At 39.0% G+C, this 23866-nt stretch overlaps 1 protein-coding gene across 1 annotated transcript; it reads left to right on the forward strand.

The window, feature by feature from the left end:
• The first annotated feature begins 7023 nt into the window (after positions 1-7023).
• Positions 7024-8831, forward strand: LOC140877187 (uncharacterized). The gene is made up of 3 exons (XM_073280718.1): positions 7024-8063; positions 8275-8558; positions 8665-8831. Exons 1-3 carry the CDS (start codon positions 7024-7026, stop codon positions 8829-8831), a joined length of 1491 nt encoding a protein of 496 aa, XP_073136819.1.
• The last annotated feature ends 15035 nt before the right edge of the window (positions 8832-23866 follow it).

Below are 23866 nucleotides of genomic sequence, written 5' to 3' on the forward strand. Positions count from 1 at the left end.
AAAACTTACATCAAATCTAAGGTCTTCTTGCAAGGATCCAGAACATCTTTCGGAATCGAAATCGGATAACCAGATTAAAAGATACGGCGATTTGAAAATTACAATTCCAAAGAAATGAGAAGGAATCGATTTGCTCTGTTCTAAATCCTTTCAATTGTCTGAAATGTTAAGCATAACACACGTATACATGCTGAGCAATCACTTTAAAATTCTGGAAAATTTCACTTTAGCCCTCCATAGTCTTGCTAGTTGCAATTCAGTCCTCAATTTCTCATTTCATTCAATTTCCATCCTAAATAATTTAAGAATATTAGAATTTAAATCAAAACTCTAAATATTCCCAAATTACATATTCTCGGATTAAAATTAAATAATTCCGGGCGTTATAATTCTCCCCCACTAAGACATGATTTCGTCCTCGAAATCTCAAGTACTATCAGCACATAAGATATATCAGATAACAAAAAACTAACGAAGAACTCACATCATTGAAACATTTCTGGAAATCATTGTCGCATATCTGATTCCGTCTCCCAAGTAGCTTCTTCAATACCATGACGACTCCACTGGACTTTCACAAGTGGAATAGTCTTTGTTCGAAGTTGTTTGTCCTTACGATCAAGAATCTGAATTGGCTTCTCAAAATAACTCAAGGTTTCGTCGAGTTCAGCCTCATCAGATTGAAGCACATGAGATTCATCAAGAAGATATTTTCGAAGCATCGATACATGAAAGACATCATGTATTCCAGATAAAGCCGGAGGTAAAGCTAATCGGTAGGCAAGATTGCCTATTCTCTCAAGAACTTCATACGGACCAATATAACGTGGAGACAACTTCCCTCGCTTTCCAAATCGTACAGTGCCTCTGAATGGAGAAATCTTCAGAAACACCCTATCCCCTTGTTCAAAAGACAAAGGTCGACGTCGGATATTGGCATACTTCGTTTGTCTATCCTGTGCTGTCTTCATTCTCTTCTGAATAAGCTTCACTTGTTCAGTCATATCTCGAATCATATCAGGTCCAATATGAGGTACCTCTGAAATATCATCCCAGAAAAGAGGTTATCGACACTTTCTACCATACAGAGCTTCAAACGGAGCCATCTCAATACTCGATTGATAGCTGTTGTTGTACGAGAATTCACAAAGAGGTAATAACTCTTGCCAACTAGTGCCAAAATCAAGCACTACAGCTCTCAACATATCCTCCAATGTCTGAATGGTACGCTCAGACTGTCCGTCTGTCTGTGGATGATAGGCTGTGCTCAAGTGTAGCTGAGTACCCAAAGCACTCTGTAAACTGTGACAGAAGTGTGACGTAAATCAAGGATCACGATCTGATACAATAGACTTCGGCACTCCATGCAATCTGACAACGTCTCGGACATAAAGCTCTGCCATCTGATCGTGTCTATATGTCATACGATAAGGTATAAAACATGCTGATTTCGTCAATCTATCGATAATCACCCAGATAGCATCACAACCTCTAGAAGATCGAGGTAACTTCGTCACGAAGTCCATGGAAATATGATCCCATTTCCATTCCGGCACTGATAAACTCTGTAACAAACCAGACGGTTTCTTCCTTTCAGCCTTCACCTGTTGGCAATTAAGACATCAAGACACAAAATCAATGATATCAGACTTCATTGGTTTCCACCAATATCGAGTCTTCAAATCGTTGTACATCTTCTCCCACCAGGATGAATACTATAACGACTACAATGCGCCTCTTTCAGTAGTTGTTGTCGCACATCAGAAATATCAGGCACTACAAGGCGATTGTTTACATACAAAAGATCATCTCGAACCTGGTATTCAGACACATGCCCTGATCAGACTTTCTCAATCGAATTCTGCACATTCTGATCAAGTTTTGAGCATCTTTAATTCGCAACAATAGCGCTGGTTCAACTTGAATTTGATAAAGTCGAAGAGGCTGACAATTCATGTCAAATACCAATCTAGAAAAACAACAGTTTTCAATCAAATGGGATACACCAATCGTTGATAAAGATAAAGAACATACCTTTCGACTCACTGCATCAGCTGCTGCATTCGATTTTCTGGGATAGTATCTAATTTCACAATCAAAATCTTTAAGCAAGTCAAGCCATCTACGCTGTCTCATATTCAATTCTGACTGTGAAAACAAATATTTCAGACTCTTGTGATCAGAATAGATCTCAAACTGTTCCCCGTACAGATAATGTCGCCAAATCTTCAAAGCAAATACGATGGCGGCCAATTCAAGATCATGAATCGGGTATCTGGTCCATGAGGCTTCAACTGTCTTGAGGCATAAGCAATCACATGCCCTCGCTGCATCACAACACATCCCAAACCGCGATGAGATGCATCACAATAAACAGTGAAACCACCAGTACCTGAAGGAATCGTCAAGACTGGTGCACTGGTCAATCGCTTCTTCAACTCAATAAAACTGGATTCACAGGCTTTAGATCAGATAAATGAAGCATTCTTCTGAGTCAACTGAGTAATCGGCTTCGCAATACTGGAAAATTCTTTAATAAAACGACGATAATACCACAGCCAAACCCATAAAACTACGAATTTCAGGAACAGATGTAGGTCTAGACCAATTGATCACAAGCCTCGACTTTACTTGGATCAACAGATATACCAATTTCCAGATATGATATGTCCAAGAAAAACAATCTGTTTCAGCCAAAAATCACATTTTGACAGTTTAGCATACAGTTTCTCAGATCTCAGAGTCTTCAACACAGTTCTCAAATGCTCAGAATGTTCAATCAAATTCTTCGAATATATCAGAATATCATCAATAAAAATTATCACAAAATCGTTCGAGATATTTCTGAAACACACGGTTCATCAAAGCCATAAACACAGCTGGAGCATTTGTCAGACCAAACGGCATAACTATAAACTCATAATGGCCATACCTGGTTCTAAAAAGCAGTTTTCGGAATATCAGAATCTCTAACTCTCAGCTGATGGTACCCAGAATCTCAGATCGATCTTGGAATACACAGAAGAACCCTGCAACTGGTCAAATAAATCATCAATACGAGGCAAAGGGTATTTGTTCTTTACCGTTGCCTTGTTCATTTGCCGGTAGTCGATGCATAATCTCATTGAACCGTCTTTCTTTCGAACAAATAATACTGGAGCTCCCCAAGGAGAAACACTGGGTCGAATGTATCCCTTGGCCAATAAATCTTCCAACTGATCTTTCAACTCTTTCAATTCTACTGGTGTCATTCGATAAGGTGCTTTAGAAATCGGTGCAGTACCTGGCATCAGTTCTATGTTGAAAATCAATCTCACGATACGGAGGTAGTCCTGGAATCTCATCAGGGAAAACATCCGTAAATTCATTAACCACTGGCAAATCAGCCAGGTTCGGGCTAGTTTTCCAAAACATCAACTGCATATACAATAAATCCCTCCGCTCCTTTCTGCAAAATTCGGGTCATTGATAATACAGAAATCAGAGGAATCTTAGCACAAGAACCCTTACCATAGAATTTCCCTTCTTCAGTCATCTCAGGTCTGAACCTCACTACCTTCTGGAAACAATCTACGGTAGCTCTGTACTTGTTTAGCATATCAATCCCGATAATGCAGTCAAAATCAGACAAACCAAGCACAAAACAATCTATCTCTATCTCATTACCATTCATACTGTAACAAACAATTATTAACTGTCTGAATAGATATAAGACCTCTCCCCAAAGGAGAAGAAACAGATACTACAACAGGTAATGTTTCAACAGGCAAAGAATGTAATGAAGCAAATCGTGCAGAGATAAAACGTATGGGATACAACCTGTATCTATCAATACATATGCGGGATAACCATAAAGAGAACAGTTACCTGCAATCACGTCATCTGGTGCTCCCTGTGCCTGTTCCTCCGTCAATGCAAAGACATGAGCCTGTTGTCTCGATGACTGACTACCTTTCTGATTCCCTCCTGGCCTTGGCTATTGCTGTGGATGTGATGTCTGGAAGGAATGGACAGAAGAGGCTTGCCTCGCAGGTTGAGCCACTGATCGTGATGACTCTGCACCTCGTGACTGTCCAGAACCTCTCTAAGGACACACCCTCGCAAAATGGCCAGTCTGATGGCATATATGGCACCTCCCAGATACACCTCGACACTGATCGGTTGGATGACCTCCACCGCAATTGTTACAAAACACTCCTGACTTCTGTTTCGTGCCACTGGAACTCGAAGAACTGCTCCCTGAATTTTTAAACTGTTTTCCTCGAGCTTGCAAATATCCTTTCTTGCCACTGCTACTACCACCACTTTCAAATCGAGGAGGTTGTTGTGGGAATAGGAGCTGATGTAAGGTCCAAATCCACTAAACTCACTTACGATGATTTTTAAATAATTTTTATGGTTTTATGCCATAAATTATTTAAGTTATGATTTAATGGATCATGGTTTCATGATATAATTATTTTATGTTTAACGCTTTCAATTAAGTTTATGATTTCAGGGCGGAGTTTGATTCTGGATTCATGGAACGAGACTAACCTATGCACGAGATCGTAAGAAATAATATTACGAGAATTTCAAGTATAATATTCATATGTTTATAATGTACGAACCAAGAAAGGAAATATTATCAGCCCGAGTCGAGACGTGTTGGGCTGACTGCGTTTTAGTAGCCGACACACATTACGTATTTCATTTTGATTATTGCACTCAACCACCACTTACCCCATCATCAATTGCATGTCTCCTTTGACTTATTCATTCCTTCACTTCACGTTTCCTTTCATCACTTTCTGCTTCCTTCTTCTTCTTGGTTCATCAATCGATTTCTTCAAGATCTTCACCATCCAAGTTCCAAATCTCGTTCGTGTCGTGGTTAGCTTGTTGCCAAAAATCCGGATCAACTCCATCTTCATTTCAAGGCAAGTTTTTCAACTAGTATTTTAAGGTTTTGAAACCCATTCAAGATTATAATTATTTTTATAATGAAAATATGTATGTTGAGATATGTATGCATGATTTTCAAGAATTTCAAGAGCATGAAGTTTAGATTTTAAGGGTTTGAAGAGCATGTTATGTGATAGTATGAAATCGTGAAGTATACGTCGTTCTTGTTCATGTTCTTGAATTTGATTTCAAGAGCTACATGTTTCATCTAAGTTTTTATGTGTTCTTGAAGTTTCAAGGGATGTTTTATTTAAAGGATATAGCTGGAGGAGTAGAAAATATCATATTTTGAATTATTGAATTAGTTTGAGTGAAAGTTTTGAAATGTTACTTATGTTGGATTGTTCTGGATTAGCGGCACTTGTTACTATTTTGAAGATCAAAATTAGTGTAGTGATCCAAATGATATGAGGCCAATTGTATTTGAAAAACAACGTATTTATCTACAACTTTCATGTTTTTGAGTTTTATCAAAATCATTTTGGAAGATTGGTCAAAATCATCCCAAAATGTGTCGAGTGTTTTGATTTCCCGGCAGTGACACATCTGGGGAGAATAAGCATAACTGTTTACTGAAAATTTCAATTAAGGTGAAGTTTTCGGAATTAAACAGCCAAGATCAAGGGCTAAAACTTTCATGTTTACCACTTTTCCGAATTCCGACTGCAAAATAGAGTTTAAGAATGAACAAGCAGACCCATCAGCAGGGTATGCGCACCCGCGCCCGAAAAGTAGCTCCCCCGCACATGGCCTTCTGATTTGAAGCTTTATTTATGTTATTTTGGGGTACTAATTTCATGTTTATGATCTTTAAAGGCTTATAAAGTATATTTAAGAATTCTTATGCAAAAAGTTTCAAGTTTTAAGTCAAGAACGACTTACGTGGATCGATTACGTTATGTGATGCATGTACATGTCTATGTTTCATTCATGAAACCTATGTTCAATATGAAAATATGATTTTTATCACTTATGACGTGCATGAAGTTATCGAGTAAAGTTTAATGTTAATGAAATGAAAGTTATGACAGAAATTACGATGATATGATGATGCTTCATAAGAAAATGATATGTTATAATGATATGATGATGAAATGAAAGATGATGAAGCATGAATGAATAATTTTATGATGAAGCATGAAGATATGATATGTTGATGCATGAAAATATTTTGATGTTTTATGTGTCTTTGTGGTGGCAATACGGGACTGGTACTCCGGTTTGGGCTCCGGAGGGACCTTCCAAATATGGCTCAATGTACGGGTTAGGTCCCTCCGGGATGAGCTCCGGAGGGGCCTCCGAAAATGAAAGAATGTTACGAGGCGTAATGCCATATGATTGTTGATCAACAAGAAAAGATGAATGTGCCCATTATGACGGTTGCCACAATTTCGCATAATTCGTCACCAAATGATAAGTTTATGTTATGTTATGTTATGCTACGTTTAATTGATAATTGAAATCTCATGATTTTTACTACATACTCTTGCTGAGTCTTTAGACTCACTATACTTGAATGGTGCAGGTAATGAGGAAGACATTTATGCATATGTCGACGATTCAATGCCGGACATGAAGAAGAGCAAGGAGTCGGACCGGCGGGCGATGCATGAGTGTGTTATGTGATGAGTGTGTAACGTACTGAGTATGTTTGTGTCAAGTTAATGAACTAAATGTTGTTAGGTTGAATGAAGAAAATACGCTTTAATTGTTTCAAATTGTTATGATTTGGTTTGTAAACTATTTTGAAATGGTTTTAAGTAAGGTTTGATGTATGCATACATCTTTCAAAAATTTTCTTTTCCGCACAGTGTTTTATGGTCATGTTAGTTTGGTAACATCTTCATCGGTTGAGGGCGTTACAGTTTGGTATCAGAGCAGTTCGCTCTGGGTTTTCTTAAAACACTCATGCATACTCGCCACGACTCCAACGCTCCGTCTTCATGTCTGTAAGTTATGATGTTTATTCGATCATGTGTATGATAATGCGATGAGATAATGTATGCATGTTACATGTTAAAGTATATTTACGTATTGAATTGTGACTGAGCGGTGTGGATAATATTGGACTTTAGGACTATGACATCACGTAGGGGAAATAACACCAACGCCAACGCCAATGCCGCTAACAACAACCATAATGATTGCGGACCAGATAGTGAGAACAATCAAAACAACCAGTTTTTGACGGGATTAACTGCTCTGCTTCAAGAGCAAAGCCGTGCTCAGGGAGCTCAAATCCAACAGTTGCTTCAAGCCCAGACAGCTAATGCCGGAAATAACCATCCTGTGGCTAATCAAAACCCTATCTACAAAAGGTTCTTAGAGTTGGGACCACCTGAGTTCAAAGGAGAGACTGATCCTTTGATTGCGGAACAATGGTTCCAAGCTATGGAGACTGCTTTTGAATTCATGCAAATCACGGATGCGGATAGATTGAGATGTGCTACCTATATGTTCCGTGATGACGCTCGTGTTTGGTGGAATGGAGCCAAAGCAGCGTTGAACCTAACCACCCTTACTTGGAATGGATTCAAGGATGTGTTCTACGGCAAATATTTCACGGTGAGCACCCGAAACAGGTTGGCTAGAGAGTTTTTGGAGATCCGTCAAGGAAACATGTCAATTGCGGAGTATGTAAAGAAGTTTGAAAGGGGAAGATACTTTGTACCGATGATTTCTGGTGATCCTGCTGAAGAGTTGAAACATTTCACAGAAGGATTGAATGCCTTCATCAGAAAGGATGTTAGACTAAGTGGAGCAAAAAATTACAAAGATGCGGTGGATCAGGCCATGCTGTCCAAAAAGGACAGAAACGACATTATCAGAGAGTCACAAGAAAAAAGATCTAGTTATCAGAATCGGGACCAACAAGGAAATGCTAACAGAAAGAGACCGTACCAAGCCCCACCCCAACATCGACCATACCAACAGCAGCAACATCGACCTCAGGGCAGAAACAATTGGCTCTACCAGCACCAAAACCGGCGATTGCACCAACAGCTTGTCAAAAATGTGGAAAACTTCACTCAGGTCAATGCATGGCAGGGACTGGAGTATGTTTCCTTTGAAAAAAGCCAGGGCACTATCGAAAAGATTGCCCTCAATCCAAAGAACCAGTAAGAGGACGAGTTTTTTGCAATGACTCATGATCAAGTGGATCCGAATACAGCTATAGTTACAGGTATGATTAATGTTTCCAGTAATCCCGCTCATGTCTTAATTGATACTGGAGCTACACATTCATTTCATATCTGTTGAATTTGTTAATAAATCGGGTTTAGTACCGAATAAGTCAATATCGAGATTTTAGTATATCCTTGCCTTCAGGGAAGAATTGAGTAGTGATTTGATCATCAGAGGATGCAGTATACAGATTCAAGGTCATGAGTTGTATGCTGATCTTATTATCCTCAAAATGTCGGACTTTGACGTGATATTTGGTATGGATTGGTTGTCTTGTTACGAGGCTACCATAGACTGTAAACGGAGGAAGGTTGTCTTGAAAACTAAGGATGGAGAAACGTTTCTATTCCATGCCACACCGAAAAATAATTCATCTCTTTTAATTTCAGTAGGTAAGGCATGGCAACTGTTGAATAAAGGATGTGCAGGTTTCCTCGCAAGTGTCACTTGCGACCAAGAATTACCTCGATCGAAACTTGAAAGACGTCGAGGTAGTGAGAGATTTTCCAGAAGTATTTCCTGATGATATTGCAGGATTACCTCCAGCTAGGGAGGTAGAATTTGGGATTGAATTAATGCCCGGAACCCAACCAGCTTCCAAAGCACCATACAGATTAGCACCGACTGAAATGAAAGAATTGAAGGAGCAACTACAAGAGCTACTCAATAAAGGCTTTATTAGACCGAGTATATCGCCTTGAGGTGCACCGGTATTGTTTGTCAATAAGAAAGATGGGTCTATGAGACTGTGCATCGATTATAGAGAGCTGAATCGAGTAACAGTGAAGAACAAATATCCACTGCCAAGGATTGATGATTTGTTTGATCAGTTACAAGGGGCAGTAGTATTCTCCAAGATCGATTTGAGATCAGGTTATCACCAATTGAAGGTGAAAGATGAAGATATTCATAAGACGGCTTTCAGGACTCGTTATGGCCACTACGAGTTTTTTAGTCATGCCATTTGGAGTTACCAATGCACCGGCAGTATTCATGGATCTTATGAACAGAGTGTTTCAGCCTTTTATTAGATCAGTTTGTCATAGTATTCATAGATGACATACTGATTTACTCTCGTAGTTCAGATGAGCATCGTCAAGCATCTAACTACAGTCTTGCAGATTCTGAAAGAAAAAACAATTGTTTGCTAAGTTCAGTAAGTGTGAATTTTGGCTGGAAACAGATTGCATTTTTGGGTCACATAGTTTCGGCTAAGGGAATAGAGGTTGATCCAGCAAAGATAGAAGCAATTAAAAATTGGGTTACTCCAAAGAATGCTACAGAGATAACGGAGTTTCTTGGGATTAGCGGGTTACTATAAGAGATTCATTCAGGATTTCTCCAAGGATAGCACTGCCACTAACGTCATTAACTCGCAAAAGTGTGAAGTTTGAATGGTCTAATCAGTGTGAGAAAAGCTTTTTAGTGTTAAAGAAAAAGTTGAATGACAGCACCAGTACTAGCCATACCAGAAGGAACAGGTCGGTTCGTAATTTATACAGATGCTTCCAAGAGTGGATTAGGGGCTGTCTTGATGCAAGATGGAAAGGTGATAGCATATGCTTCACGACAGTTGAAGATTCATGAAAAGAATAACCCTACCCATGACCTTGAATTGACAACAGTTGTCTTCGCACTCAAACTGTGGAGACATTACCTTTTATGGTGAGAAGTGTCCAGATTTTCACTGATCATAAGAGTTTGAAGTACTTCTTCACCCAGAAGGAATTGAACATGAGGCAGAGAAGATGACTCGAATTGGTGAAAGATTATGACTGTGATATTAGCTACCATCCGGGTAAAGCTAATGTAGTAGCAGATGCTTTGAGTCGTAAATCTGCAACCTTGAACAGAATGACAACTCAACAAGAGTTGATTGCAGATTTTGAACGACTCAGATTGGAAGTAGTTGAGCCGATGGAAGTTTGTGCCCTATCAGCCTTAACAATGGTTCCAAGTTTGCTCGACAAGATTCGAACAGTCAGGCTTCAGACCAGCAATTATTAACTTGGAAACTTAAAGATAAAGCTAAAGGGGGTGCATTGTATACAGTGAAGGATGGGATCGTGCATCACAAAGGGCGAAAGTGGGTACCAGCAGTAGATTCACTGAGGGAAGAATGTGATGACTGAGCTCACACTGTACCATATTCTATTCATCCAGGGAGTACAAAGATGTTCAAGGATTTACAGATGCTATACTGGTGGCCAGGTATGAAGAAAGACATCGTTAAGTTTGTTAGCAAATGTTTGACATGTCAACAGGTCAAAGTTGAACATCAAAGGCCAGCAGGACTTTTGAAACCATTACACATTCCCACTTGGAAATGGGAAGATGTCACCAATGGACTTTGTGATTGGACTGCCAATTACACAACGAAGAATGAATTCAATATGGATAATAGTTTGACTAGGTTGACGAAGTCAGCTCACTTTTTACCAGTTAGAAACAACTTCTCGATGAATCAATATGCAGAGTTGTATATTCGAGAGGTAGTTAGATTGCATGGAGTTCCAGCAAGGATAGTCTCTGACAGGGATCCCAGGTTCACATCGAACTTTTGAAAGAGTCTACATCACGTTTGGGGACAAAGTTAGCCTTCAGTATAGCTTTTCATCCACAAACAGATGGACAATCTGAGCGAGTGATTCAAATACTGGAGGATTTACTTAGGGCTTGCATGATTGACTTCGGAGGAAATTGGGAATCGAAGTTGCCTTTAGTGGAGTTCACATATAACAATAGTTATCAAGCTACTATTGGAATGGCTCCTTATGAGGCTTTGTATGGGAGAAAGTGTAGGACTCCATTGCATTGGGATGAAGTTGGAGAAAGAGCTATATTGGGGCCAGAAATAGTGCAACAGACAATCAACTTGATAGCAAAAGTTAAGGACAGAATGTTGACAGCACAGAGTCGACAGAAAAGCTACGCCGATAAGAGGCGTAGAGACTTGGAGTTTCAAGTAGGTGATCATGTGTTCTTGAAAGTGTCACCTTGGAAAGGAGTTTTGAGATTTGGGAAGAAAGGAAAGCTGAGCCCGAGATATATAGGACCTTTCGAGATCCTAGACAAGGTTGGAGCAAGAGCTTATCGATTAGCATTGCCTCCAAATCTAGAAGGAGTACACGACGTCTTCCATGTCTCGATGTTGAGGAAGTATATCTCAAATCCTTCCCATGTCATTCGTCATGAACCAGTTCAGTGGACGCCAGACTTGTCATATGAAGAGGTACCTATCCAAATTTTGGAAACACAAGTTCGAAAGTTGAGAAACAAAGAGATCAAGATGGTAAAGGTCTTATGGTGCAATCAATTAGTGGAAGAGGCTACTTGGGAGACTGAACAAGATATGCGTAGCCGATACCCAAAATTATTTGGTGAGTCGAATTTCGAGGACAAAATTTTTTTAAGGAGCGTAGAGTTGTAAGGTCCAAATCCACTAAACTCACTTACGATGATTTTTAAATAATTTTTATGGTTTTATGCCATAAATTATTTAAGTTATGATTTAATGATCATGGTTTCATGATATAATTATTTTATGTTTAACGCTTTCAATTAAGTTTATGATTTCAGGGCGAGTTTGATTCTGGATTCATGGAACGAGACTAACCTATGCACGAGATCGTAAGAAATATTATTACGAGAATTTCAAGTATAATATTCATATGTTTATAATGTACGAACCAAGAAAGGAAATATTATCAGCCCGAGTCGAGACGTGTTGGGCTGACTGCGTTTTAGTAGCCGACACACATTACGTATTGAATTTTGATTATTGCACTCAACCACCACTTACCCCATCATCAATTGCATGTCTCCTTGACTTATTCATTCCTTCACTTCACGTTTCCTTCATCACTTTCTGCTTCCTTCTTCTTCTTGGTTCATCAATCGATTTCTTCAAGATCTTCACCATCCAAGTTCCAAATCTCGTTCGTGCCGTGGTTAGCTTGTTGCCAAAAATCCGGATCAACTCCATCTTCATTTCAAGGCAAGTTTTTCAACTAGTATTTTAAGGTTTTGAAACCCATTCAAGATTATAATTATTTTTATATGAAAATATGTATGTTGAGATATGTATGCATGATTTTCAAGAATTTCAAGAGCATGAAGTTTAGATTTTAAGGGTTTGAAGAGCATGTTATGTGATAGTATGAAATCGTGAAGTATACGTCGTTCTTGTCATGTTCTTGAATTTGATTCAAGAGCTACATGTTTCATCTAAGTTTTTATGTGTTCTTGAAGTTTCAAGGGATGTTTTATTTAAAGGATATAGCTGGAGGAGTAGAAAATATCATATTTTGAATTATTGAATTAGTTTGAGTGAAAGTTTTGAAATGTTACTTATGTTGGATTGTTCCGGATTAGCGGCACTTGTTACTATTTTAAAGATCAAAATTAGTGTAGTGATCCAAATGATATGAGGCCAATTGTATTTGAAAAACAACGTATTTATCTACAACTTTCATGTTTTGAGTTTTGTCAAAAACATTTTGGAAGATTGGTCAAAATCATCCCAAATGTGTCGAGTGTTTTGATTTCCCGGCAGTGACACATCTGGGAGAATAAGCATAACTGTTTACTGAAAATTTCAATTAAGGTGAAGTTTTCGGAATTAAAAAGCCAAGATCAAGGGCTAAAACTTTCATGTTTACCACTTTTCCGAATTCCGACTGCAAAATAGAGTTTAAGAATGAACAAGCAGACCCATCAGCAGGTATGCGCACCCCGCCCGAAAAGTAGCTCCCCCCGCATGGCCTTCTGATTTGAAGCTTTATTTATGTTATTTTGGGGTCCTAATTTCATGTTTATGATATTTAAAGGCTTATAAAGTATATTTAAGAATTCTTATGCAAAAAGTTTCAAGTTTTAAGTCAAGAACGACTTACGTGGATCGATTACGTTATGTGATGCATGTACATGTCTATGTTTCATTCATGAAACCTATGTTCAATATGAAAGTATGATTTTTATCACTTATGACGTGAATGAAGTTATCGAGTAAAGTTTAATGTTAATGAAATGAAAGTTATGACAGAAATTACGATGATATGATGATGCTTCATAAGAAAATGATATGTTATAATGATATGATGATGAAATGAAAGATGATGAAGCATGAATGAATAATTTTATGATGAAGCATGAAGATATGATATGTTGATGCATGAAAATATTTTGATGTTTTATGTGTCTTTGTGGTGGCAATACGGGACTGGTACTCCGGTTTGGGCTCTGTAGGGACCTTGTCAAATATGGCTCAATGTACGGGTTAGGTCCTCCGGGATGAGCTCTGGAGGGGCCTCCGAAAATGAAAGAATGTTACGAGGTGTAATGCCATATGATTGTTGATCAACAAGAAAAGATGAATGTGCCCATTATGACGGTTGCCACAATTTCGCATAATTCGTCACCAAATGATAAGTTTATGTTATGTTATGTTATGTTATGTTACGTTTAATTGATAATTGAAATCTCATGATTTTTACTGCATACTCTTGCTGAGTCTTTAGACTCACTATACTTGAATGGTGCAGGTAATGAGGAAGACATTTATGCATATGTCGACGAGTTCAATGCCGGACATGAAGAAGAGCAAGGAGTCGGACCGACGTGTGATGCATGAGTGCGTTATATGAGTGTGTTACGTACTGAGTATTTTTGTGTCAAGTTAATGAACTAAATGTTTTTAGGTTGATTGAAGAAAATACGCTTTAATTGTTTCAAATTGTTATGATTTGGTTTGTAAACTATTTTGAAATGTCTTTAAGTAAGGTTTGATGTATGCATACATCTTTCAAAAATTTTCTTTTCCGCACAGTGTTTTATGGTCATGTTAGTATGGTAACATCTTCATCGGTTGAGGGCGTTACAGCTGAGGTTTGTGACTGTCTCGGAGGCTGAGCGGTATAAAAAGCTCCTCGCTGTTGTATCAAACCAGCTTCCGCTCCTTTGGCACTGTTCAAAGCATCAACAAAATTATTTGGTCGCCTTGTGTTTACCAAAGTAAAGACCTCCGGAGTCAATCCATTAATGAACTGATCAGCCATTGCCTCATCACTATCAGCAACATGTGGAGCAAAACGTAGCAATGTAGTGAATTTTGCAACATAATATTCAATATTTAAGTTGCCCTGCTTCAGGTTCGCAAATTCTGCACCTTTATCTTTGCGGTAAGACATTGGAAAGAAGCGTTGGTAAAACTCAGTTTTGAAAAACATTCCACGTCAGTACAGTTCCTCTACGCTCCAAAGCTTTCTTGGTCGTGGACCACCAGCTCTTCGCAACCTCATGCAACTGATGTCCAATTAATCTAACTCTCCGCTCATCACCGTGATCAAGCGAATCAAACAACATCTCCATGTCATCAAGCCATCCTTCATATACAACTGCATTTTCAGTACCGTTCAGAGTAGGCGGATGGTATGATTGAAATCTTTTCATAATGTTTCCATCGGAGTGGCAATCATATCTGTCATATCTCGAGAGGTACTTCCCTGTTCATTGCTCGGGACTGCAGCTTGAGGTACTATCGGTGTTACCACTGTTTGTTCCGGCAGAGGAGAATGAACTGTCTGCTCTGGCATAGAAGTAGGAACCTGAGGTCTAAGAGGAGGTCGTCCTGGTCTTCGAGACATATCTGATTATCAAAAGGGTTAGGATACCACAATCATCAAATCTATATCAGTCCTCCTCCGATCATCTTACCTCTGATCAAGACTCGGTTCTGATTCAATCTTAAAAAAATAATCGAAGTACTCAACAAGACATGCTTCCAATCCATTCAGATAATCAGGTAGCATATCATAATTCATCAGAACACATGCCTCTAATCATTTCAGATATTCCAGTAAGCATGCGTCTTCATACTTTCAAATAAAATAAATACAACATCATGTAATAAAATACTTGAAAGTAAATCATGCTAGCATTTACCACATGTAATTCAATCATGTATTTAAATCATAGCATAATAAAATAAATAAGCACGAAAGATGACTCGATCTACCCCACTCACGATCTACCTCAGTCCAGAATTTTCTCGCTCTGATACCACCTTATGTGACGACCCGAGTTCTAATCTCTCATTAATCAAATCATCGTAAATAATAGTCAAAGAATCAAAGACTAAATAAAATAAAATAAAATAAAATTTTTTTAAAAGGGAGCACCTCGCTCGATCGGGAAAAACACCCGATCGAGCGAGCCATGAAGCCCAACTCTCGGGTGAAAGAAATGTTGGCCTCGCTCGATCGGTTACTTTCCACCCATCGAGCGAGCACAAATTGCTCACCTCACTGCCTTAGAAATAAAGGCCTCGCTCGATCGATAGGAATCACTCGATCGAGCGGGCATCTGTTCAGCAGAAAAAAAACACAGATCATTTTGCTGACAACTCAAGTTCTTTCATTCATTTCTCATCTAACATCAACTCATACATAGCCTATACAATATCATAAGCTAACATGCATTCTAACATGATATAAGTTGATAGTAATAGATCATCTCATGGCCTTAAAATCAACATACTAGGCTCATATATCAAACATGGAACCTTGTATACAATATCAAGTCAAGTCCTAAGAAGTAATATACATCATCTCATATCTTGTGTACATTATTAAGACAACAACCTCATAGCCAATAAGTCTTGGCATATGTAACTACAACATATTCATGTCTTTGAACTCAACACAACATTGACAGCTCAAACCATCTAAACTCGGATCATCACGCTATTCTCTCATCCCTTGTTCTTCAAGATCGCTTTTGCCCTGTTCCACTCCCGCCTATCGCCATGACACATACAACACAACAATAGCCGGATAACTCCGGTGAGAAATATATTTCCCAGTAAAAGCAACTAAACATGCATAGCAAAGCATATATCAAATTCATGATATAAAAGTAACTACAATGCATGTTTTAAAACAAGGTTCTCTAACAATTCTCTCATTTCATCGGTTGGGATCCCGAGAAGAAGATATCATAACTAACCACCGACTCTCCCGATCGAGGTGGGGCTACTTATCTTGCTTCTCTAGACTTTGAAGCCATTATATATGTAAATCAGACGCTAGGCTAAGTCAACCACCCAGGCCATACATATATAATCCCTCAAATCGTCTAATCGAACGTTTCCGTTCATTTCAAAATCAAAGAACAAGTCTTACAAGATGAATGCAACATATATCAATAAAATAGCATTCATTAAAATCAAGACTCATTCAACCATTCAAATACAACATATAAAAGCAAATAAGCAAATAAGTATGTGATTTAGGGAACTCGATACAAGCCATCTCGAGTTATAATCCCAATCGAATCCTAGTTCACTTTTACCTTTCAAATGTGAAGTTTAAGATGATTCCAAAGTGCGTTCAAGCTCTCCAAATCTGAACAACACAATCACAAGACTTGTATCAAAATCTGCACTTAGAACCATTCAAACTTTATTGGAGACTAACTTCAAACCTTACTTCAACACTCTATCGGTTCGAAGATGGCGTTCTCGAGCTCAATGGTCTTTAAACACAATCTGAAACAAAGTTGAGAAAGCTTACAACCATCAGCTAGGACTCACTATCCTCACAACTCAATACAAGATAGCAAAACAGTCTTGAATCATAACGTCGGCGGCATAACGGTTTAAAGTCGGCAACTGAAACTCAACTACAACAATTCTAACATTCATATCAGTTGTATATGATTCAAAACCAGCATAATTCCTTAACATATCAACAAGTATACTATCGAATAATCAACTGGAAATTCATAAGAACATAATCGATAGCCATCCTTCAACCCGAACTCGATAGAACAAAGAATACAAGCTCAACAACAACAATTCATAACCACATCTGATCTCTGCCATTTTTGACTTTTCAAATCATGATGAACTAAAAGAAAACTTACATCAAATCGAAAGTCTTCTTGCAAGGATTCCAGAACATCTTTTGGAATCGAAATCGGATAACCGGATTAAAAGATACGGCGATTTGAAAATTACAATTCCAAAGAAATGAGAAGGAATCGATTTGCTCTGTTCTAAATCCTTTCAATTGTCTGAAATGTTAAGCATAACACACGTTATACATGCTGAGCAATCACTTAAAATTCTGAAAATTGCACTTTAGCCCTCCAAGTCTTGCCTAGTTGCAATTCAGTCCTCAATTTCTCATTTCATTCAATTTCCATCCTAAATAATTTAAGAATATTAGAATTCAAAACTCTAAATATTTCCAAATTACATATTCTCGCATTAAAATTAAATAATTCCGGGCGTTACAGTTTTTGTCCAAAAAAATCGGTTAATTCGTCAACCTAATTATAAATAATTAAATTTTGAATTTTTTATTATATTTAATATTGTACTTATTTTTTTATTTTAATTTTTTTTAGCTTAATGTGTTTTTTATGATAAAAATATTTTATTTCAATCATTAATTTTATAAATTTTATTTTGTAAAAAATTCGGTTAATTCGATGAACGACCGAATAAACCAATTTTAATTCGGTTCCGTTAAATCGATTTTAACATAAATTCGGTTTGGTTAGCCTAAAAATAATTTGGTTTTTGGCAAATTCGATTCGATTTTTGACCGAATTAACCGAATGTTCATCTCTATCTATGCACATACTATATTAAAGCATAACAAGTGCAATCATCTTCTACGTTTTCTCCTACACATTTAAATTTAGTAATCTATATTTTATATTTACTATTAATCAAATGAGCAAATTGTAGTTAAATCCTCAATACTCATCATAACTTTATTCTAACTCCCCAACCAAAAGATTCTTTATTATAACTTCATAGGACCACCAAACTTGAATATTTTAATGTTTAATTCTTGTAATTGTTTTTTGCTAATCTATTCTTAAAATCCAAAGGTTCTATGCTTAAAATATAAAGGTTTTATGCTAGAATCTGGAGATTTTGTGATCATGATGAATTATCTGTAAAATGGTATCAGAGCTTTATGTTAATTATTCAGACGTAATATTATTCGTTAAATCATACTTTTATTTGTTCAGGAGGAGATTTTCAACAAAAAATGATTTCAAACGAAGGTTTGAACCAAAGAGATTCCGTTTATATGAAATCATATAAACAAGTGAATCAATTTAAAATAGATTTCTTACAGCAGGTCTTAATTAATGAGGCCCTCGGTTTTGTAGGCTCTAAAGGGATTAAGAAATATGATTTCTAACTCTCAATTTTTGGATATTACACCAGATTTCTCTAAACCCTTCGGAGATCTTAGAGAAATCCAAAAGACAGTATAATATTACAGCAACCAGCTGTATGAAATACCTCGACAAATTGAAAAAATTCATAAAAAAAGAAGAAATTCTTGAAAACTCTAAGAGATCTTCAAATGAAAATCCAAAATAAAGAACAAACATCGAGTTCTAGGAAAAGAGGAAGGTTACCACTCTCGTTTGGTACCGAACATTTTTTACATCAAAAGGTAAAATCAAAATGGTACAAAAACCTTTAACTAAATAAGAGATGATAATTAATCTTATAAAAGTAGTATCAGAAAAAAAATATTATTCGATGACTACTTAGAAAAGATTAAATCTTGAGGATCTACAAGATCTTGCAGATTCATTTGCAAATCTTAAGGTTGTAGATCTAAAGATGAATTCTCTTGAAAGTGAACAACCTACTGGGAATCCTCCGAGATATGTGGTTAAAACAGAAGAACCATCTTGGTCAACCAAATTTTTTGATTTATGATCTTTCTTCAAAAAAATTTTTCAAAATGACATTCAAATACAAAGAAAATGCAAAAACAAAACAAAGAAAAAAATTTGAGAAGGTTATATTTCAAAATCATGGTCAAACGGAGGTTATTTAATAAATAAATCCGTAAAATTCCACTCCATCAAACTCTTTACGAAAAACATTTTTGTATCATATACATTCTTATGGAGTTATGTTAAACCTTGATGTTTTGGATTTCAAAAACAGAGAAGATCTCATAGATGATTGGACGTCAGCTATGAGAATTGCAGCAGAAACATTAGATCTCAATAAAGAAGGATTCATTAAATTTTTAGAAAAGAGTCTAATGAGATCTGTTAAGATCGCTTGGGAAATAACTATGTCAGAGACTAAAAAAATCAATTTTAGCAGGAGAAACCCTCAGCGAGATTGGAGGAAGAATGACCACCATATTAAAAGCACAATTCATAGGGCTGGACTATTTTAATGATCAAGATACATCAAAGAAGAGAAGATATACTCAAGCTTTGTATAGTGTAGTAACCCGCATTTCTGATTAGTGATTAAATGAGTAATTAATCACGTGATCATGTTTAGATTAAGTAAAACATGATTAAGTAAGTACCTATTGGGATAACGGACATCAGAAATGGATTCAGAGCACTCGAATTAATTGAATTGGTTCAGCGGGATCGGACGGTCCGAAGAGGAGATCGGACGATCCGAAGTGGATTAGAAGCTCCATGCCAGGATCGAAAGCTCCGATCAAGATCGAAAGCTCAATCGGCAAGATCGGAAGCTCCAATCTGACTCAGTGAATACGTCATCAGTTACGTCAGCAAGGTGACATCATGGCTGACGTAATATCGGGCGATCGGAATCTCCGAAGGGGCGATCGGACGTTCCGATCGAGTTCGGACGTTCCGAACCAGGTTCGGAGGCTCCGATCGTTGCCTATAAATAAAGGGTCCGAGAATTCATTTCTCACACCAATTTCCTCTCTTCTCTCTCGATTCCTAAGCCTTCTAACTCAGATCTAGGGAGATCTAGGCGTCCTACGGGGAATCCGGAAGTGGCTTAGTGATCTAGACGTCGTTGCGGAGCTACGGCCTAGTTTCGAGGCTATCGTCAGCAAAGGGCTAACGACGGACGCAGGTATAGCTTTGGCATCCTAAAAATATTTAGGAGTATGCAATAGCTTAGATAAGGCTTTTAGAGCTTAATTGTTGATGCATGGATATTTGCCTTGTAGTAGCAGTAGACTGGACTAGTAGGCTTGGAGTTTAGGTCAGTGGAGCTAGGTTTGACCAGCAGTGTTAGAGGTACGTAAGTACTGACCGAGATAGCCGGCATGATATATTTGCTTATATGTTGCATGAGTATGTGCTATATGTTTTATCATGTTTTACCGCCTTAGAACATACATGATTTTACGCGTGACTGCATCCGGAGAGATGTGAGTCATTGACAGTCTCCATAGGGAACAATGATCTCATTTTGGACTCGAGTCAGGTATGACAGTTTCCATATGAGGCTTGTATCCTGTTTTGGTTTCGGGTCAGGATGGGGTTGGCTCAGCCCTGATATGGAATATACAAGTACCCCGCGGAGTAGCTCTCTAGCCGGTACTGTGTATTCCTGGCGCCATGAGCAAGTGTTTTCACTTGAGTTTTAAAGCATCTGTGTGCGCATATTAGTATTTATATCATTGCTTCGTATTGAGAGTTCTAGCTCATGCCCCTGTGTTTGGGTATTCGTTGTGTACCTTGTGACGGGGCAGGTTTGAGGCTGGATGGTCCAGGCGGCTCTCAGCAGGATTGACCTTTGGGGAGTGCGAGTTTGTAGAGGGTAGGGATTTATTTACCCTGAACCTTCAATTTGGTTGTATAACAGTATTTATACACTTTTGATAGCGTCGGTTGTATTCTGCCGACTGGATTCGTTGTATTTTAATTATCCGCTCTTTACGCTTTAAGCTTTTATTGCGTGCGCTTTTTCTATAACTCTGATTAGATAGTGGATCCGGGTTGGGTCACTACATTTTTGGTATCAGAGCGACGTATTTCACTGGGAATATCGTAAAGCGGATTAAGTAATTATCTGTTCTTATGTAACAGATGGCAGATTACGACGAAAGTCACGGTAGCGTAGACGGCGGTCGTTGGGGCGAGCCAGATGATCGTAGACGTCGGGTACAACCCGAGGAGCACAGGCGAGTGAGCATGCGTAGATTTAAAGAAGTTAGCCCGAAGCCTTTGACGGGTGGTGAGACAGCTGAAGAGGCAGAGGATTGGATGGAAAGGATGGAGCAGTGCTTCAAGGAGTTCCGTTGCACGGCTGAGGATAGGATGGAGATTCTTGCCTTTATGCTTGAGGGCAGAGCGAGGAAGTGGTGGAGATCTACTTCCGCACCGTTCATAGCAGCTAGAGGTGCAGCTACTTGGGTGGAGTTCCGTACTGCTTATCAGAGATTTTATTTTCCTCCAGCTCTTCGTCAGGCGAAAGCCAGTGAGTTGTTGAGTTTGCGACAGGGGACGATGACGATCGAGGAGTACCAGCAGATGTTCTTTGATCTGCTACCCTTTTGTCCTCATATTGCTGATAGTTCTATGGCGAAGTATGACCATTTCCTTCAGGGTTTGAATCCTGACATTCATCGTATGGTTGTTGTGGGCGGAGATGGGACTTACGAGGATTTGGTGGATCGTTGTCGTCAGTCCGAGGACAGTATTCAGAGGAACAGGGGACTTTATTCTTCTTCTTCTAGGCCAGCGAGCTCTAGTCCTTTGGGTCCGAGAGGACAGTCCTTCAAGAAGCAAGGAGGTACTTCTTCTTCTTCCTCTGGATCTGGTGGAGTGCATCGTTTTGGTGGACATAGACCGAACCGGTGTATTCAGTGCCGACGCAGACATCCGCCAGGGCAGTGTGGTCGATCGGCCACTGCATGTTTCCAGTGTGGCCAGGAGGGTCACATGAAGAGAGATTGTCCTATGCTGATTGGGGCAGCGAGTGGTTCTGGAGGTTCTCAGGCATCTGTTCAGCCACCTCAGTACCAGCAGCCACCTTTCCAGCAGCAGTATTCGCAGCAGCGCCAGCATCCGCAGCAATCTCAGAGACAGCCTACTCAGACTCCTTCTCGGGGTCATTCTTCGTTGAGACCACGTACCCAGGGTCAGGTCTTTGCGCTTAACCAGGAGCAGGCAGAGGCTGACAGCGATCGGATGATTGCAGGTATCTGTAGTTTATGTGGTTTTCCTGCATATGTTTTAATTGATACCGGTGCATCGCATTCTTTTGTCTCAGCACGTTTTGCTAAGAAGTATAAGTTGCCATATATTCCTCTAGACGTGTTATTAGTGGTTTCTACTCCTATGGGTAGCGAGGTCTTAGCCAAGCGTCTAGTAGTGGGTTGTGTTTTGGATTTCGAGGGACATCAGCTTAGTGCTAACCTAATGATTCTAGCGATGGAGGATTTCGATTGCATCATTGGGATAGATCTATTGACTACCTACCGAGCGATAGTGGATTTCTATCAGAGGTTTGTCCAGTTTCGTCCAGAGGATGATGATTCATGGTATTTCTATGGTGAGGGAGCGCGACCCCGATGCCAGGGGTTTCAGCTCTGAAGGCACGGCGTGCTTTAGATTCTGGCGGGGAAGGCTACCTTATCTACGCCATTGACGCATCCTTAGGAGAGCCAGATATCCAAGAGATACCAGTGGTTTGTGACTTTCCAGATGTGTTTTCGGAGGAGATTCCAGGATTGCCACCAGTAAGGGAGATTGAGTTTGGCATTGAGTTAGTGCCAGGAACTACATCGATTTCCAGGACTCCTTACCGATTGGCACCGTCAGAAATGAAAGAGTTGCAGAAGCAATTGCAAGATCTTCTTGATAAGGGTTATATTAGACCTAGCGTTTCGCCATGGGGAGCCCCAGTACTGTTTGTCAAGAAGAAGGATGGTTCGATGCGGTTGTGTATTGACTACTGTCAATTGAATCAGGTGACAGTGAAGAATAAGTATCCTCTTCCGCGGATAGATGATCTCTTTGATCAGTTGCAGGGTACATCTGTCTATTCGAAGATTGATCTTCGGTCTGGGTATCATCAGTTGAGAGTTCGACAGGAGGATGTTCCTAAGACAGCATTTCATATGCGGTATGGACACTATGAGTTTCTAGTGATGCCGTTTGGTTTGACGAATGCTCCAGCTATTTTTATGGATCTGATGAACAGAGTTTTCCGCGACTTTCTGGATAAGTTCGTGGTGGTGTTCATCGATGACATTTTGGTGTACTCTCGCAGCATGGATGAGCATGCCTACCATCTCTATACTGTACTGCAGGTCTTGAGGGAGAGAAAGTTGTACGCGAAGCTGAGTAAGTGTGACTTCTGGATTGACCGAGTAGTGTTCCTTGGTCATGTCATTTATCAGGAGGGCGTAGCTATGGATCCTAGCAAGACAGAGGCTATTTTGAATTGGTCACGTCCGACTATAGCTTCTGAGATTCGTAGTTTCCTTGGTTTAGCAGGATACTATCGTCGTTTTGTGGAGAATTTCTCTCAGATAGCTAAGCCTTTGACTCAGTTGACGAAGAAAGACGTTTCTTTCGTTTGGTCTGATGCTTGTGAAGATAGTTTTTGTGAGTTGAGACGTCGTCTGACGACAGCTCCAGTTCTTGCTTTACCGTCTGGATCAGGTGGTTTTTTAGTCTTCACTGATGCTTCTCTTCAGGGTTTGGGGTGTGTGTTGACTCAGAATGGCCACGTGATCGCTTATGCTTCCAGACAGTTGAAGACTCACGAGGAGAACTATCCCGTACATGATTTAGAACTTGCAGCCATTATCTTTGCTCTTAAGATATGGCGTCACTATTTGTACGGAGAATGATTTGAGATCTTCACCGATCATAAGAGTTTGAAGTATCTGTTCACTCAGGCTGAGTTGAACATGCGGCAGCGTCGTTGGATGGATCTATTGAAGGATTACGATTG

Source organism: Henckelia pumila, chromosome 2 (assembly GCF_033568475.1).
Source record: "Henckelia pumila isolate YLH828 chromosome 2, ASM3356847v2, whole genome shotgun sequence".
NCBI lineage: Eukaryota > Viridiplantae > Streptophyta > Magnoliopsida > Lamiales > Gesneriaceae > Henckelia > Henckelia pumila.

Bases quoted from the DNA above. Each gene is read 5' to 3' on its own strand.
- LOC140877187 (XM_073280718.1), top strand. From the start codon at position 7,024: ATGACATCACGTAGGGGAAATAACACCAACGCCAACGCCAATGCCGCT. The intron at 8,064-8,274 runs GTAAGAGGACGA...CCTTGCCTTCAG, and splicing joins GCCCTCAATCCAAAGAACCA to GGAAGAATTGAGTAGTGATT. The intron at 8,559-8,664 runs GTTTCCTCGCAA...ATGATATTGCAG, and splicing joins GTTGAATAAAGGATGTGCAG to GATTACCTCCAGCTAGGGAG.